Below are 14,816 nucleotides of genomic sequence, written 5' to 3'. Positions count from 1 at the left end.
GTTGAAATAAAGAACCACGCTAATTCTCTAGGGAAACGTGCTCAGTAGAGATCTCAGCTCTTCCTCTGTGACTGCTGTCCATCATTATGCAAGGATTACAGCCTCATGAAATATATGAGTGCGCCCACTAGTGCCAGACTGCTATGACATGGGCGTTTAACTTTGAATTAAGAAAACGGCAATAAAAATGAAATACAAAAATTGACTAATTGTGATCTGGGGGAAATTGCATTAACTTCACCTTAAAAAAGATGCTAAAAAGAAGCAAACTTTTGGGAAAGAAAAAAAGATGGTAGTACAGTTAAATTAGATGTGCCACTGTGTGGTTACTGAGGGATTATGCACAAGCTGATGAAAGAAGCCACCATGAAGTGGTTAAGTCATTCAGGGTGCTTGAAGGCACCGTGCGAGTGTGTAAACATTAGTGCCAGCGAAAGTTGGAAACCAGGATGTAGCTGACCAGACTGAGTTAGCAGAGGCTCTCACCTTTCGCAGATAAAGTAGCTGCGCAATTTACAGGCCACCTCAGAAATCTGTAAATTACAGTTTGACTATTTTTTGGGGGGGTGTAGTACAACATGTTGATGGTGTAAAAATGTTTTTTTAAGGGAAGCAGGCTTCACAAACTTGTACAAATTTTTAAGAGACAGAAAGTAGAGCTCCAGGGAAATATCCTCCAATATAGATGCCCTCCAAACCAGGTGTGGTGATGGTAATTCAGTGTCTTCCCTATCTAACAGACTACCATACCATAGTCCTATTTCTTTCTTAATTGGGGCTATATTTTGGAACTTTGCCTCCACCTCATAATTGCCCCCTGTATTGCCTTTTTCTGCCTCGTACCATGAACATAGTTGTAGGAATTTGAAACGAGAAAAGGTATCTCCAATCCTTGCTCTCAGGACTTCCCATGGTAAAATCCCATCTGAAGATATTAACTCAGACCACACCGTAATACCCGCACGTGCAATTGGTACAGCCAGGCCGTCCTTCAGGCACTCAGGGAGTCCCGGGGATTCCCAAATTGGGGAAAATTCTGAAAAGTATTTTATTCCCCACTTTGCCTTGAGGTTTTCCCAAGTATTAAGTGCTGATCTAATCACCTTCAGACGGACTTTTTTAAAGAACCTGGGGGCCCCGAACTTATACAAAAATCCCTCGCCGCCTCCCTCGTGGTGGACCATGGCACTCAGGATCCTCCCCCAATTATTTTCAGTTGGACTAGAAAATAGGCAACTGATGTTTTTAAACTGGAAGGACATACAATAACAGAGAACGTCTGGTAAAGCTAGGCCCCCCTTAATTAACCTTCTCTTTAGTTTCTTCCATGACAATCTGGAGCTCCTATTGGCCCAAATAAAACTTCCAATCTTGCCCTGTATTTTACTTAGAAGTTTGCCTGGGAAATCTAGAGGGATAGCACTGAAGAGATAAGTCAGCTTGGGTAAGATTGCCATTTTAAAAAAGATTACCATTTTGCCAAGTTTGCCCCAAATCCACCCCCCAGATGTCCCAGATGTGGCTTTATAGAAGCAGACGATCTGCACATGTTCTATGAGTGCATCCAGCTAAAGGGTTACTGGGGCAATATAGAGAAGGCATTGACGGGTATCTTTGGGGTGGAAATCAATCTAGATCTACAGCTAGTTATATTTGGACTGGGTTCAGGTACCACCACCTTTGAATCGGGGCAATATATGGGCCTCTTTTTATGCTTAATCCTGTTGGCCCGACGTGAAATCTGCATACTACGGAAAGATCCAGTCCCCCCCTCGTTTGAGAAATGGGTCCGAGTGGCTTTGAACATGGCAAGCCTGGAACGTAGCGAGAGAAACATCTGGTCGCCCTTGGTTTGCTGGGGAAAGGAACTAAGGCGGATCTAATTTTTGGTCTGATGATTACACCACGCCTCGTACAAAGATGTTGGCCTGGTGGGGCCGAAAGGGAATGCAGGAACATAGACCCAGGGCGTCCAAGATCAGTTGGGTCTTATATGTGACAATGGCAGATGCTTACGGTGATATGAGGACTAAAAAAAATTAAAAATTAAAAATTACAGTTTGACTAGTAGCGGATCCTACTCGCACTTTCACCCGTCTGAGGTCGGGTTGTAGAAACATCCGCCAATACAACAGATGATTAACCCCATAAGGGTCCGAACTAGAACTTAAAAGACTAGAGTTTGCAGCTCTGGATCTCAGGGTCTATGCATAAAGGAAGCTTACTCAGGGGAAACTGAACCATTCAAGGTTCACACACCTCTGTTATTCAGCAGAGGAGGCACAAATCGGTGCTATAAATGGGCAGGTGACGACAGGTACAAAATAACTCCACTTCTCAGCTGATGGGCAGTACATTTAATGGCTCTGCTCAATAGAAAATAGATACTTTGACAGACAGCATTTACACTTTTACACTTCCATTGTAAGGATGGAAATTTTCAAAGATGTCCAACATGTTTTTTACAAGTAGGGGCCTAAGCAACTTGATAACGGCATAAAGACAGAATTAAAGTAAAGGTTGCGTTAATATGTGAACCTTCCCCTTTGCTCTCGCTCTGAACCGCCTAGGAGAGACAGATTTCTCTATCCAGGAACAGAGAGCCTGGGGTACCAGCTCCAGAGAAGCCACCAGCAAATGTCATCAGTACATATTTTGGAGCAATGCTTAAGCATGAGGCTCAGGATCACTGTAATCTGTAACTTATTATCTTACCCAGTGGGACAGAAGACGTTAGCCAGTCAATCCCTGACCGTGTCCAGGAGATATTGAGGATTCATGAGCTTGCCATCAATACATCTCAAAAGACAACTGCCCCACAGTAGAGTAGCCAGTGTGTTGTGCGCCCTAGGGCAAGCAAGGAGATGGCCCCCCCTTGCTGCTGTTTGAATAATAAAAAACAGGGGTGAGGGGTCCCTCAGCCCTCTGGGCCCTGGTGCCACAGAACCCGCTGCACCATTGGTAACGATGCTCCTGCTGCCCCAAAGGACAACATGGCCCTTCCAAATAGCATCAACAAATATGTCTAGAGCACTCTGCGTTCCCAAGAGACTTAAGTGGACCATAAGCCGTGCATTAACAACACTCAAGCCGAGATGAAACCGTATTGTTAGCATGGCTTTAGCACTCACATCCCTTTTGAGCAGATACAAGGGGTACCATCTACAATGGGACAGTACCTATGGTTATCACATGTGGGGTTAATACACGTAGTTACATCACCAGAGTACTGTGGGCCAGCCACAGGGCTGGTACTCAATGCCCCATCATTTCGGAGCTGAAATACTTAAAGATCTGCATTATTTATTAACGTATTAATGCATGTCTTACGAGTTAACCAAGCTCGGGGGTATCTGTAAATTGATTCCACACAAGAACTCGTGTTTATAGCACTGATGAACGGGGCGCCTTTTTTTACACACATAATACACAAGGCCAACGGGCGATTTTATTATCGGATTACTAAACATGGTACCTTCATTCTAAAGCCATCCTCCTCCCCTCCCTAAGCGCCTTGAGACCCTCTGGGTATGTAGTGCGCTATATAAATTTTATGACTTGACTTGACTTACACTGGTGCCTGCTTTGTGAGAGAGCTCCTACACCCGGAAGCTTCGATCCTAGATCTAATGCACATGGGGTCTGCGGAATACAGCTATGCACGCGCCAGCTTCCGTCATACACCTACTGCCCTCAGGGGCCTCCGGAATACAGCAATGCACGCGCCAGCTTCCGTCATATACAGCTAATGCACGCGCCAGCTTCCGTCATACAGCAAATACAGATGGGGCCTGTGGAATACAGCTGATGCACGTGCCAGCTTCCGTCATATATAGCTAATGCACGCGGGGCCTCCGGAATACAGCTAATGCACGCGCCAGCTTCCGTCATACAGCTAATGCAGATGGGGCCTGCGGAATACAGCTGATGCACACGGGGGCCTCCGGAATACAGCTGATGCAGATGGGGCCTGCGGAATAGAAGCTCCCATTGTAGAGCTAAGGCACTAATAGCGCACTCACAACTTGCCAATCGCTAAGATCCCAAACAGAGACACACCCATAGGTCACCATCCTTCCCTTCATTTCAACCAACTCCAAACGAGGGAGCCAGACACCAAGAGTGTGTATTTAACACCAAGGCGCAGCTATTTAATTACATGAAACATCGGTCAAGGAATGGAAGGGCAGTTGCATATAACAAAGATAAGGAAAGCATCACACGGATTAAATGGCACTCCAAGTGACACTGAGATATCTAAAAACATACTTGTTGGTATGGATCAGCAGTTATAAACAGTTGCACACTGGGGAACAACTCTTCCAGTTGCATGTCCCCAGCACTGGTCACATTGCAGACAACATCCTCCGCAGGGGCAGACACCTTGTGCCAACAATGTACCACCTCCCCCCCCCCCCACCACCACCACCACGAAAGGTTCCTTGGCAAACGACGCCATCAACATTCTATTATATAGGCTTCACCTTTGTCTAGGCGAAGGATGCAAAAGACACAAAGATTAATACAAGCGCACACAACACCAGGGAACCACATAACGCACCGTCCCTACCAACGTGCCTGTGGCCAGACCAGCCACCAAGCGAAGCACTGTTGATAATCAATCCCAGGCAACCCAGGGTAGAGCAGACAGGTCCAGGACGACCAGCAGGTCAATTCTCCCTCCGGCCAGCCCAGTGCCCAGAAAGTCATTACCCTGTCAAGCGGGTCATACCAGCCACGTTTTTGGGATGACCCGTTCTCTTATGCTAAACTTTCCCCTCCTTTTGCCAAGGTGAGGGTTGGTGGGAGTTTCACTAAGTGGCCTCCAGCCACATGAGCAGGTTGTCTGGAGAAGCCTTCCATCCTGTGAGCTAGAGAACAAACAGACAGGTCCTTCCTCCCCACCACATTTAAAACCCCCGCCTTAGCGCCAAATGATGATGTCACCATATGGGTGGGAGTATGGGGTGCTTGACCTCGTGCTCCGTACCTGGCCATCGATTCGCTCCTACCTATGGAGCAATTAATGCTGACCCTCTGCTATGCACAGGGGTCGCTGCCTCAGGAGCTTCCCTCAGACAGCAAAAATGCCTAGAAGCTTACGTCATGGAGTTAATACACATAGTAGCTTCCGTCACAGAGCTAATACACGTGTGAGTTAGGACACGAAGCCCCCAATCCGTACCACACACCCTCAAACCCAAACAAGTCAACTAATTGTTTTGGAACAACTGGTCAAGTTTATTACAGTACAATCAGAACACAACAAGAATTAATCAGCATCACACATTGCCAGTAAGTCATATCAAAACACAGAAAGCCTGGATAACCATAGATCAAAATTCTAGGATATGTAACTGTTAAGTAAACAAGTACATATTTCAGTAGCATGATATAAATACAGTTCTTTACTATTAGAACCTCCATGGGCAACACTCAAACACTAAGGTTTAGGCAACCCTTCATCCCAGAAGTAGCACACAGGTGCACCCATCTGATTGCTATGGGGTGGTCCCCATGCACTGGAACCTTGTCTGCATCCCTGGTATGCTCTCCAACACCAGGCGGTCTCAAGAGCTACAAGAAATGTGACCAGGCTCTACAACCCCATGCCCTACACTGATGAACTATGTGCCCATGCCTGAAGCCAGTGTGAACATTCTCTCTCACAATCCAGATTGCTGTCTTCCCTCTCAATGGTGCTTTAAGATGAATGAGTGGAAGACCCCTCGCTGTTGTTGAAAAGTAATTTTTGGGGTAACTTTTTAGGCACTAGGGCGGCCAGGGCCACCAGGTCCTTCGCCCTCCCCCGATGATCTCTGCCGAAAAGACCCCACCATCATGGCCATGGAAACTATTCCTGCATGGCACTTCCTATTCCTTTCGCTGATCACATGTCTTGCTGGACAGGCAACAGGAAGCACACCCCACGAACCCGGAAGGACTCCCGCACTCTAACCTGCTGCGATCATAGAGTTGCGTGTGCAGGAGAGGGCGAGGGCCCTGGGTCCTAACACCGTGCACTGGTGAGGTGTGGTGCTGTGGGGATTCTGTCTTAAAGCTAACACATATGGGACCCTCCCTCATGGAGATGATACACACAGGAGGTCCATCATCTGGCTAACACGCATAGGAGCTACCAACAGAGAGAAAATATACTTGGCCTGGTCGTGAAATTCTGCCCCATTTGCCGAGTTTTCCCCACTCCGTGCTCCACGTAGTGTGCGGAGTTCTGAAAAACTCCGCTCCGCAGAGTTTATTCCTCAGCCGTCAACGTTACATTAGTGAGCGAGGAAAATCTTACTCCAGACCATCTCCTAGCGAGATTTCTCAACTCGGGTGGTTGTGGATGGCGGCTACTGCTCGCGTTGAGAAACCTTCTGTTTGCGTTGAGGAAGCTGCCGCTCGAGTAGAACATCTACCTGAGCAGCAGAAAGAAGCAGCGCCCTCTTGCGCTGCTTATGGTGCTGTACGCACAGATTTTCCAGTGTGGGACAAACACCCAGAAGTAAAAATTAGGGTGAATGGCGCAAACTAACGCACTCTGCCGCTTGCGGAACTCTGCACAGCGCTGCAGAGTTTTTTGGTCACTTTGTGCACTATGCCCAGGCCTAAAATACACATGTGAGCTTCCTTCATGGAGCTAATGCACACTAAATCTTCCGTCATAGAGCTAATATACATGAGCCTCCGTCAGGGAGACAATACAAACGGGAGCTTAGTGTCAAATAGCTAATACACATGTGAGCCTCCATCATTGAGCCAGAATCCAGGAAGTATTTTTGAAGAGCTAACACATGTAGGAGTTAATACACATTGCAGTATCCTTCATAGAACTAAAAAGCAAAGGAAATACACATAGAACCCTCAGTCAAAGAGCTATTATTACACATATGAGTCTACCTCAGAGCTCTGATATACAACACTGCTGCGAATGAATCCGAAACCACTGAAGGGGCAACAACCAGAACCGTGAACATTACTAAAGCCTAAAAGGCATAACAAACACCCTTCATTTAACCTTGATACACATTACATATTTTTATTACACAGCTCCTGCAATGCGAATGGTGCGATCACTCATAACAGAGGAGACACGTGCGGCGCCCATGCACACACAGAAGGCTTCATGCCACGACTGAGGCAAATGGACCCCTTTTCTAACGCGCGGATGCACACACGACACCGGTGATTATTCGTGTGAGTGACATCTTCACCTCGACCTGTCTTGTCTCTAACACCGCTTTGCATTCTGGGTCTTATAGTTTATTTCTGCCTACCATAAGCATGGTCGTGCAACTCCCACCATGCAATGCTCTGCAGGAAAACAGCCAAGGCATGTTGGAGGTGTCACACACAGGGCATGTGGCTGCATGGTAGTTATGCAGAAGGGGTCTGTGGGGAGGGGACACAGGAACGTGTAGGGGTGCATAGGGAGGAACACCGAGCCAGCTGACAGCCTGCACTGCATATATCGTGGCACAGCCCTTATGGGGTCTTTGGTGGATCTACAGCGCGTGCTGTGCGGGGATCGGCGAGCTTACGTTTCCAGCAGCCCCTTGGGTCGGAGGAGGCTGGGCTAAAAGTGACAGCTGGGTTAAGCCAGCGCGAGGACAGAAGCTGACCCTCTGCGCCCACCCCGTGCTGTATACAATGGGGGCTCCATACAAGCAGAGCAGCCACTGCCCCCACCTCATGCATATCCACAGCCCCCACCCCAACCACCGACTCCCTCCGAGGAGCCCTTGCCCTTAACTCCCTTCATGCAGACCACCCTTCATTCACCCCCTGACCCAGCACTCGCCTCCCGTGCGATCTGGTTCAAGGCCTCGTCCTCGGCGCCCAGCAGCCGCTGCGGGAGCCGCTTCCTGCCGCCCGGGCCCGGGACCTCCATGGGGACGGGTGCAGCGGCGCCGGAGTGTCCGGGGAGCAGAAGGGGAGCCGGCCGCACTGTCAGTGGGATCTCGGGGAGGGGAGGCCGAGAGGGGGAGGGAGGGACCAGCCTGTGAGCCGCCCCTTCTCCGAGACCGAGACCACCCCAGCCCTGTGCGCGGTTCCCAGACCGCCCCCTTCTGAGTGAGGTACCCACCTCCCCCGCGAGGAGCAGCGACTCATTCAGAGACAGACAAGTCAGACAGACATCTCTACGCAGCGCACGCTCCTCTCTGGCACGGTCACGGGAAAAGAGCAGCGTTAACACCATAAACCATCAAGGAACGACGAAGATGTTAACCGTGTGTCCTCTATTTATAATGCACGAACTCCGAATGCATTGGAGCGCTTTACATGCACATCAGCAGTTACATTTATTTTAGGCACGTGGAGAGGAAGTGAATTGCCCAGAATCACAGGATGGTGAGTCGACGCTCAGGCTCGACCCTTATCCCCCAGTTCCCAACTCCGCTGTTCTGGCCATAACGCCACATCACCTTTAGAGGTGAAGAAAACCAGCAGATTTGAACTGGGCCAGAAACGTACCAGGGCACTAACAAAAAAGCAGCCCATATTTACAATTCACTAATGTCTGCACTCATTTCATGGTTAATATAACGAACACAGCATACATGGCAATATTTTGGAGAAGGCAAGTGGGAGATTTTAAAAGAATAGTCGCAAGAATGTATTTTTCCCACAGATTATATTCAACCAGATGCAATGTACCTGGATCGCTTCGATTGGTAGGTATGGAGACAGTCAGCTTTTCATTTTTGGGAGTTAAATAACAGCACAAACAAAAACAGAGCTCTAAACTACGCTTTTGTTTCCTTTATTAAAAACTGTCAAAATAAAAAGTCGAGGCATGTGACATGCTCTAATTTAATTCTCCAAGAATTAAGGGAAAAGCATTTAATTTCTGTAATTATTTATTGTATAAAAAAAATATATATTTACATGGAGCATGGGATATACATGAGTGGAGGAAAGGGGAAGAGAAAGAGGAAGAAGAAAGAAAAAGGCGCCGGGGGTGGGGGGGGTGGGGGGGGTAGGGGGAGGGGGGGGAGGTTGGCCAGCGGCCTTCCATGTCTTTGCGATAGTTTGATTGTCCAAGTTCTGCTAGTCGTTGTCTTCTGCCGTCTCCTTTGCGATGCTTCGTTGTTCATTGGTATCCCTTTCCGAAGCCCCGGGCGATAGAGGGGATAGAGAAGGATAAAGGTCGAGAAAGAAAGAGGAGCCTTGCACACTAGTTTGCTTTTGTGGGCGCACGGGTCCGCAAAGTGTGCCCCCTCTATTCTTGTTTAGATTCTGCGCCTATGGGGGTTTATGCGATGTTAGGTAGCGGTCTAGGGGTCCCCACATGTTCGACTGCCTGTGAGTTTTCGGTGAGTGTTTCGCTGTGATATTATATGCCCCCCTTAGGAACGTGACCGAGTTGAGCCATGCCTGGGGCGCAGCTTTCGAAGTGTATTTCCAATTACTTAGGACTGTTTTGACTGCAGCGTCAGCAATAGATCAATGAGGTCGCGATCTTCTGTCGTTGTGATTGACGGGGACGTAAAACCTAGGACTAGACTTGGAAATCTATGTGTATGTCTACTCCTGTGATCTCATTGATAAGTATTCCAATTCTATTCCAGAATTCCCTGACCTTGGGGCAGCTGAGCAGAAGGTGTTCTAGGTCTCCCTTCCCTTTGTCGCAATTCCAGCATGCATCACTGTCACGGATCCCCAGGGAGGCCAGGCTGGCCGGTGTCCAGTATGCCTTGTGCACTAGCCAATATTTGGTCTGGTTGAGCGCTGCCGTTATTTTTTTCCTAGTGGAGGATCTCCACAGCTCTGCTTTCTCTGCTTCGCTTAGCTCCCTCCCTGCTGCTGCCCCCCAGAAATTTGTGACCTTATTCTTTAGTTTGGTGTTTTTGGGGCGGAGGACTTTGTATAGGTGTGCTACTTGGTGTCCTAGTGTGTTGAGACTGGCTGCAAGTTGTATGAGCGATGGCGTCCGGCTGTTGAGGTTTGCCTTTCTGATTGCCACTTTGATTTTCAGGAAGTTGTAGAGCTCTATGCTTTGTAGGTTGTGTGTTTGTTTGATGGTGTCGATGGTATATTCCTGTCTTGGGTCCAGCCAGTGTAGCCCCTGTCTGGCTATGCATGCTACCTAGAATCTTTCGAAATTTGTTATGTTCAGACCGCCCTGATCTTTTGTGAGCCTGAGCTTGTGTAGGCTTATTCTGGGTTTTTTCCCTCTCCACAGGAAGTTGTTCAGTATCTTCTCTAGTCTCTTGTGGAAGTCTTCTGTGTTAATCAGTGGGAGCATGGTTAGCATGTAGTTGACCACTGGTGTAAGCATCATTTTTATCGCTTCTACCCTCCCCCACCATGTTGTGAATTTGGGGGACCACCCTTCTACTTTATCCTTAATTTTCTGGATTGTTGCTTGTTCATTGTGTTCCAGTGTTGTTCTTAGGTCTCTCTCAAAGAGGATGCCCAGGTATTTTATGGGCTTCTGTTGCCATGTTAGTCCGGATGTCCCTAGTACCGTTCTTGTCATGTGGATGTTTAGAGTTTTGCACTCTGATTTGTCTTTGTTGAGTTTGTACCCCGAGACTTGGGCGTATTTATCAATAGTGTCAGTCAGTGCTTTAATGGATCTTTCTGGGTCTTCTGTGACTATTAGTACGTCGTCCGCATACGCCGCTAACTTGAAGGTTTCTCCCCCTATTGGTATCCCTACTATATCTTCATTTGTTCTAATCATCATAAGGAGTGGTTCAATGGCTAATAGGAAAAGGGCTGGTGAGAGTGGGCAGCCTTGTCTCGTTCCCCTGCCTAGGTTGAGTATGTTCGATGTGCCTCCGTTGACCACCACCCTCGCTTTGGGATTGTTGTATAGGGCCATCACCATCTTCCTGTAGTTTGGTCCTAACCCGAATTTCGCCATGCAGTGATCTAAAAAAAGCCATGAGACCCTATCGAAAGCTTTCTCTGCGTCTAGGGCTATCATGACTGCTGCATTGCTGCTTCGGGAGGAGTGGTTAATTATGTGGCATAGTAGTCTCGTATTGTCGTGGGACATGCGGTTTTTGAGGTAGCCCACTTGAGAGTTGTGTATGAGTTTGGGCAGGTATGCGTTAAGTCTATTAGCAAGTATTTTTGTGTTGATCTTGCAGTCTACATTTATGAGGGAGATCGGTCTAAAGTTCTTCGCCTCAGTTGTATCCTTCCCCTCCTTTGGTATAACAATTATGTTTGCCTCAGCCATTGAGGCTGTCAGGCGTCCAGTCTGGACACATTCTGTGAATACCTGTTTCATTGTGGGTTTGAGAATGTGCAGGGACTGCTTGTAGAAGCCAGCTGTGCAACCATCTGGCCCTGGTGCTTTATTGTCCTTGAGGCTTGCCGTGGCTTTATCTATCTCATCCTCCGTCATGTCCAGCTCTAGGATATCGCGTTCACGGTCTGATAATGTGGGTGTGGTTATGTTTCCTAGCAGCTCTTTGCCCCCATCCTCCTTTAGTGTATCATCTCTGGTATAGAGTCCCTCATAGAAATCTCTGAAGACCTCTAGGATGTCTTTCTTTGCAGTCATGGACTTGCTCTGTCTGTCTTTGATGGCCCCTATCATGTGCTGTTTTGTTTTCCCCCTTAGGTAGGATGCTAGGTTTTTGCCCGCTTTATTTGCAGTGCAGAGGTTAATAGATTTGTATTTATTAATCCAGGTCCCTGTTCGCTCACTCAATATTCTATTAAGTTCGTACTTCTGTTTGGTCAGGTTCGTGAGTGTGTTCTTATCTTCCATTCTGGCTATGTGGCTGTTCTCCAGCTTTTTAATCTCTTTCTCTAGGTCTTCAATTTTCTTGTTCCTTTCTTTGTTCATTCTGCCCTTAACTGTCATGACTGTTCCCCGGATGGTGACCTTTAGGGCATCCCATAGTACCTCCCTGTTGGTCTCTGGTGTGCAGGGCCGGTCCTAGCCATGGGCAGTATGGGCAGCTGCCCAGGGCCTCGCGCTCAGGGAGGCCCCGCCGCCTGCCCCGCAGTTGCGTGTGTAAGATAAACAGGAGTAAACCCATGAACCACGTTGGGATGGGTGAGTAATGCAAAAAGAAACAATTCCCAACTGGTCTCAATAGAAGTCAATTAAATACAGTATGCAATTAGCATTACAAAGAACAGGACAGAGCCAAGGAGTCTCAAAGACGTTTTTTTAGAAGAAGCTTATTATTTAGCAGGTTTTTAGGGTCTTTCACATGGCTAAATACAATTAAACAGCACTGTGTCGAGCAAATCATGTGACAACCGAAGAGGCACTTGGTGAATGGTGATATTTACAATAAGTGAAAGTGCAAGTGCTAAAGTGAGCAGCGTGAACGACGCATAGTGACAAGAAATATGTACAGTGATGGCTCCACAGTTTCAAGTTGCAATTACTTTGAAGCAAAATTCAATAAATTGTTTGGAGCACAAAACGTAAAATGCGTCAACAAATAATGCTGCAGTGTCGACGGCGTTTCGATCCCCGTGAGTCGGGATCGTCATCAGGACAAGGTTGTCGATGAGGGCAGTGCCGCGCACGCATACACTGATTGCGTGAGACAAGTCCTCCGGTCTGGCGGGGAAGCCTGTATTACTTAGGGACTGGAGCGGGCGATGAGTGCTCTCCTAGCGTGGTAGGCTCGCAATGGACGCAGTTGCGGGCAGCGGGAATAACATGACAGCCATTAAATAGCCCTAGTGTTGCTGAATGGCATGAATGAATAACTGACTGTCACAAATTCAGGATCATCGTCACTTCCAACTCAGGCTGTAACTCGCACTCTGCCTACCAAGATGGGGCCCCACACAATGGCAACACCCCACTAGTCCTTGTGTACCCCTGCCGATCAAAGTACAAGAAATACGTCTCTTTACAATTGGGCTCATGGAAGGGTGCCCCCCTCTTGGAGCCTCTAAGGGATGGCGTGGGAAGGCCTAGGGGAGGGAGACACCTCTCGGGCTGCCCATTCAGAGACTCCGCAGGGTGCCCATTGTCGGCACTTTAACCCATATAGGTTTAACTCAGCCCCCAAGCATTTTTCACACCTTCAGTCCGAAATGGGCTGTACAAGAGGTGTTTGGGGTGGCTTAGAGGAGGAGCTGGGGCCCAGTTGGAGTCTGCACAAAGCAGCTTCCCGAGATCAGAAGGTGTCACTTATGTAAATTTCAGGGGCCTCGCACATTCCCTTTTGCCCAGGGCCCCGAAAATCCTAGGACCGGCCCTGCTGGTGTGTCATTCATTAGCATGTATTCTTTTATCGCCTCCTCTGTCTCGGCTTTCGCTGAGGTGTGATGAAGTAGACTGTCATCGAATCGCCATCTGCGGGTTGGCTTTTCGTTGTGCCTGCCCGATAAGGTTAGACTTATGTGCGAGTGATCTGATACTGATCTGGGTCCTATCTCCGTGTGGTCTATGAGGTGGATGTGTGTTTCTGACATAAGGATGTAATCTATTCGGCTGTATGAGTTGTGTGGGTTGGAGTAGAATGTGTATTCTCTGGCATCTGGGTTGCTTAGGCGCCATGGGTCTCTCAATCTGAGTTTGGAGCAAAGATTCTTCAGGATGTTGGGATTGTTTATCGATTGGCTTAGTCTGTGTGGGTGCTTGTCGATCGCTGAGTCAAGAACTTGGTTCATGTCTCCCGCGACTATCAGCAGGTCGCCCAGCGGTAGAGTGTGTAGTTGTGCTCCTACCCCTGCCAGAATGGTTTGTCTTCAGTGTTGGGACCATATATGTTCGCTACATGAAATGTTTCTCCCGCTCTTCTAAGAGTGGTCAAAAGTGTCCTTCCTTGGGTATCTGCTTGTGAGTCTACCACTGCTAGTTTGGAGTTTTTGCTGATGATTGTTACTACCCCATTCTTCTTATTCTGTGCCGGAGATCCCACAACCTCGCCTATCCAGTTCGCACCTATGCGCCCAATGTCTGCTGCTTCTAATCTCGTTTCTTGGAGCACATATATGTCGCTTTTAAGTTTCTTAAGGTGCTCGAGCACCTTCCTCCTTTTGACCGGACTGTTAAGACCCTTGACATTTAGGGACACTATCTTAATGTCAGTCGCGATGCTGCTCTGGTTGATGCTTGTCATTTTATGATGCTTGTGTTTCGCGGACTATTTGGCCCTTCCTTGTGTGCTTCTGGTCTCTGTGTTGTGTGTGGATCCAGGTCTCTATGCCTGCGCTTGCTGGTCCTCGAAATGAGAGTATAGAGGGGAATATAGTAGAAAAAGAGAAGATGATAGAAAGTAAGCCCATGTACACGCTCCCCGCTCCCCCCCGCTCCCCCTGCCCCCTCCGCCCATCCCTCCCCTCCCGCCCCCCCGCCCTCCCTTACTTGCTGAGTGGGTGTGCGACGACAAAGTTCCTCTGCCCCGCATCATCCCTGAGGTAGAGTTTGTGTTCTTCCTTTGGTATAGCCTTGAGGTAGGAGGGAAAAAAGGCACAGACTTCTTCTGTCTCTGTTGCATCGTCCTGGCTTTGTTCGATCTGTTCCTTTTTCTGTCCTGTGGCCTGTTGGGGATGCCACCGTCCGGCGGCGAGCCTCTTGTATCTGCTTGGGAGTACCCCCAGGCCATTGTGTCTAGTTCCAGCTCCTATTTATCTGTCTAGGGTATCATGAGGTAGATATGTTGTCTTGTGTCTTGTGTTTTGCATATTTTGTAGTTTTGTGGTGCGTCTTACTCAGATTGTCCGCTCACGTCGGGTGAGGCACTTCTTTTCGCTGCTCCGGGGCTTTTTATTTCCTCCATCTCTTCCACCGGTGGTCCTAGTAGGTAGCTCCTTAGGTCTCCTGGGCATTCAAAAATCATTGTTTTCCATTTGTCTGTTACTTTGAACCTGGCGGG

The 14,816-nt window shown here is 48.2% G+C and overlaps 1 protein-coding gene across 19 annotated transcripts in view; it reads right to left on the bottom strand.

The window, feature by feature from the left end:
- Positions 1–7,986, bottom strand: part of LRRFIP1 (LRR binding FLII interacting protein 1) — a 470,251-nt gene extending 462,265 nt beyond the window's left edge. For 12 of the 19 annotated variants that reach the window (XM_086956307.1, XM_086956314.1, XM_086956320.1 and 9 more), the window contains exon 1: positions 7,805–7,983. In XM_086956307.1, coding sequence (XP_086812433.1) covers positions 7,805–7,894 — 90 coding nt within the window. In that variant the 5' untranslated portion in view covers positions 7,895–7,983. Of the gene's footprint in view, positions 1–7,804 lie in introns of all 19 variants that reach the window. The other 7 variants (XM_086956318.1, XM_086956323.1, XM_086956324.1 and 4 more) reach the window with 3 other exon arrangements.
- Between the last annotated feature and the right edge of the window lie 6,830 nt (positions 7,987–14,816).

The sequence above is a fragment of the Lissotriton vulgaris genome, chromosome 2_1, assembly GCF_964263255.1.
Source record: "Lissotriton vulgaris chromosome 2_1, aLisVul1.2, whole genome shotgun sequence".
NCBI lineage: Eukaryota > Metazoa > Chordata > Amphibia > Caudata > Salamandridae > Lissotriton > Lissotriton vulgaris.
Note: the sequence above shows the minus strand (reverse complement) of the source record. Positions and strands in the feature narration are given on the sequence as shown.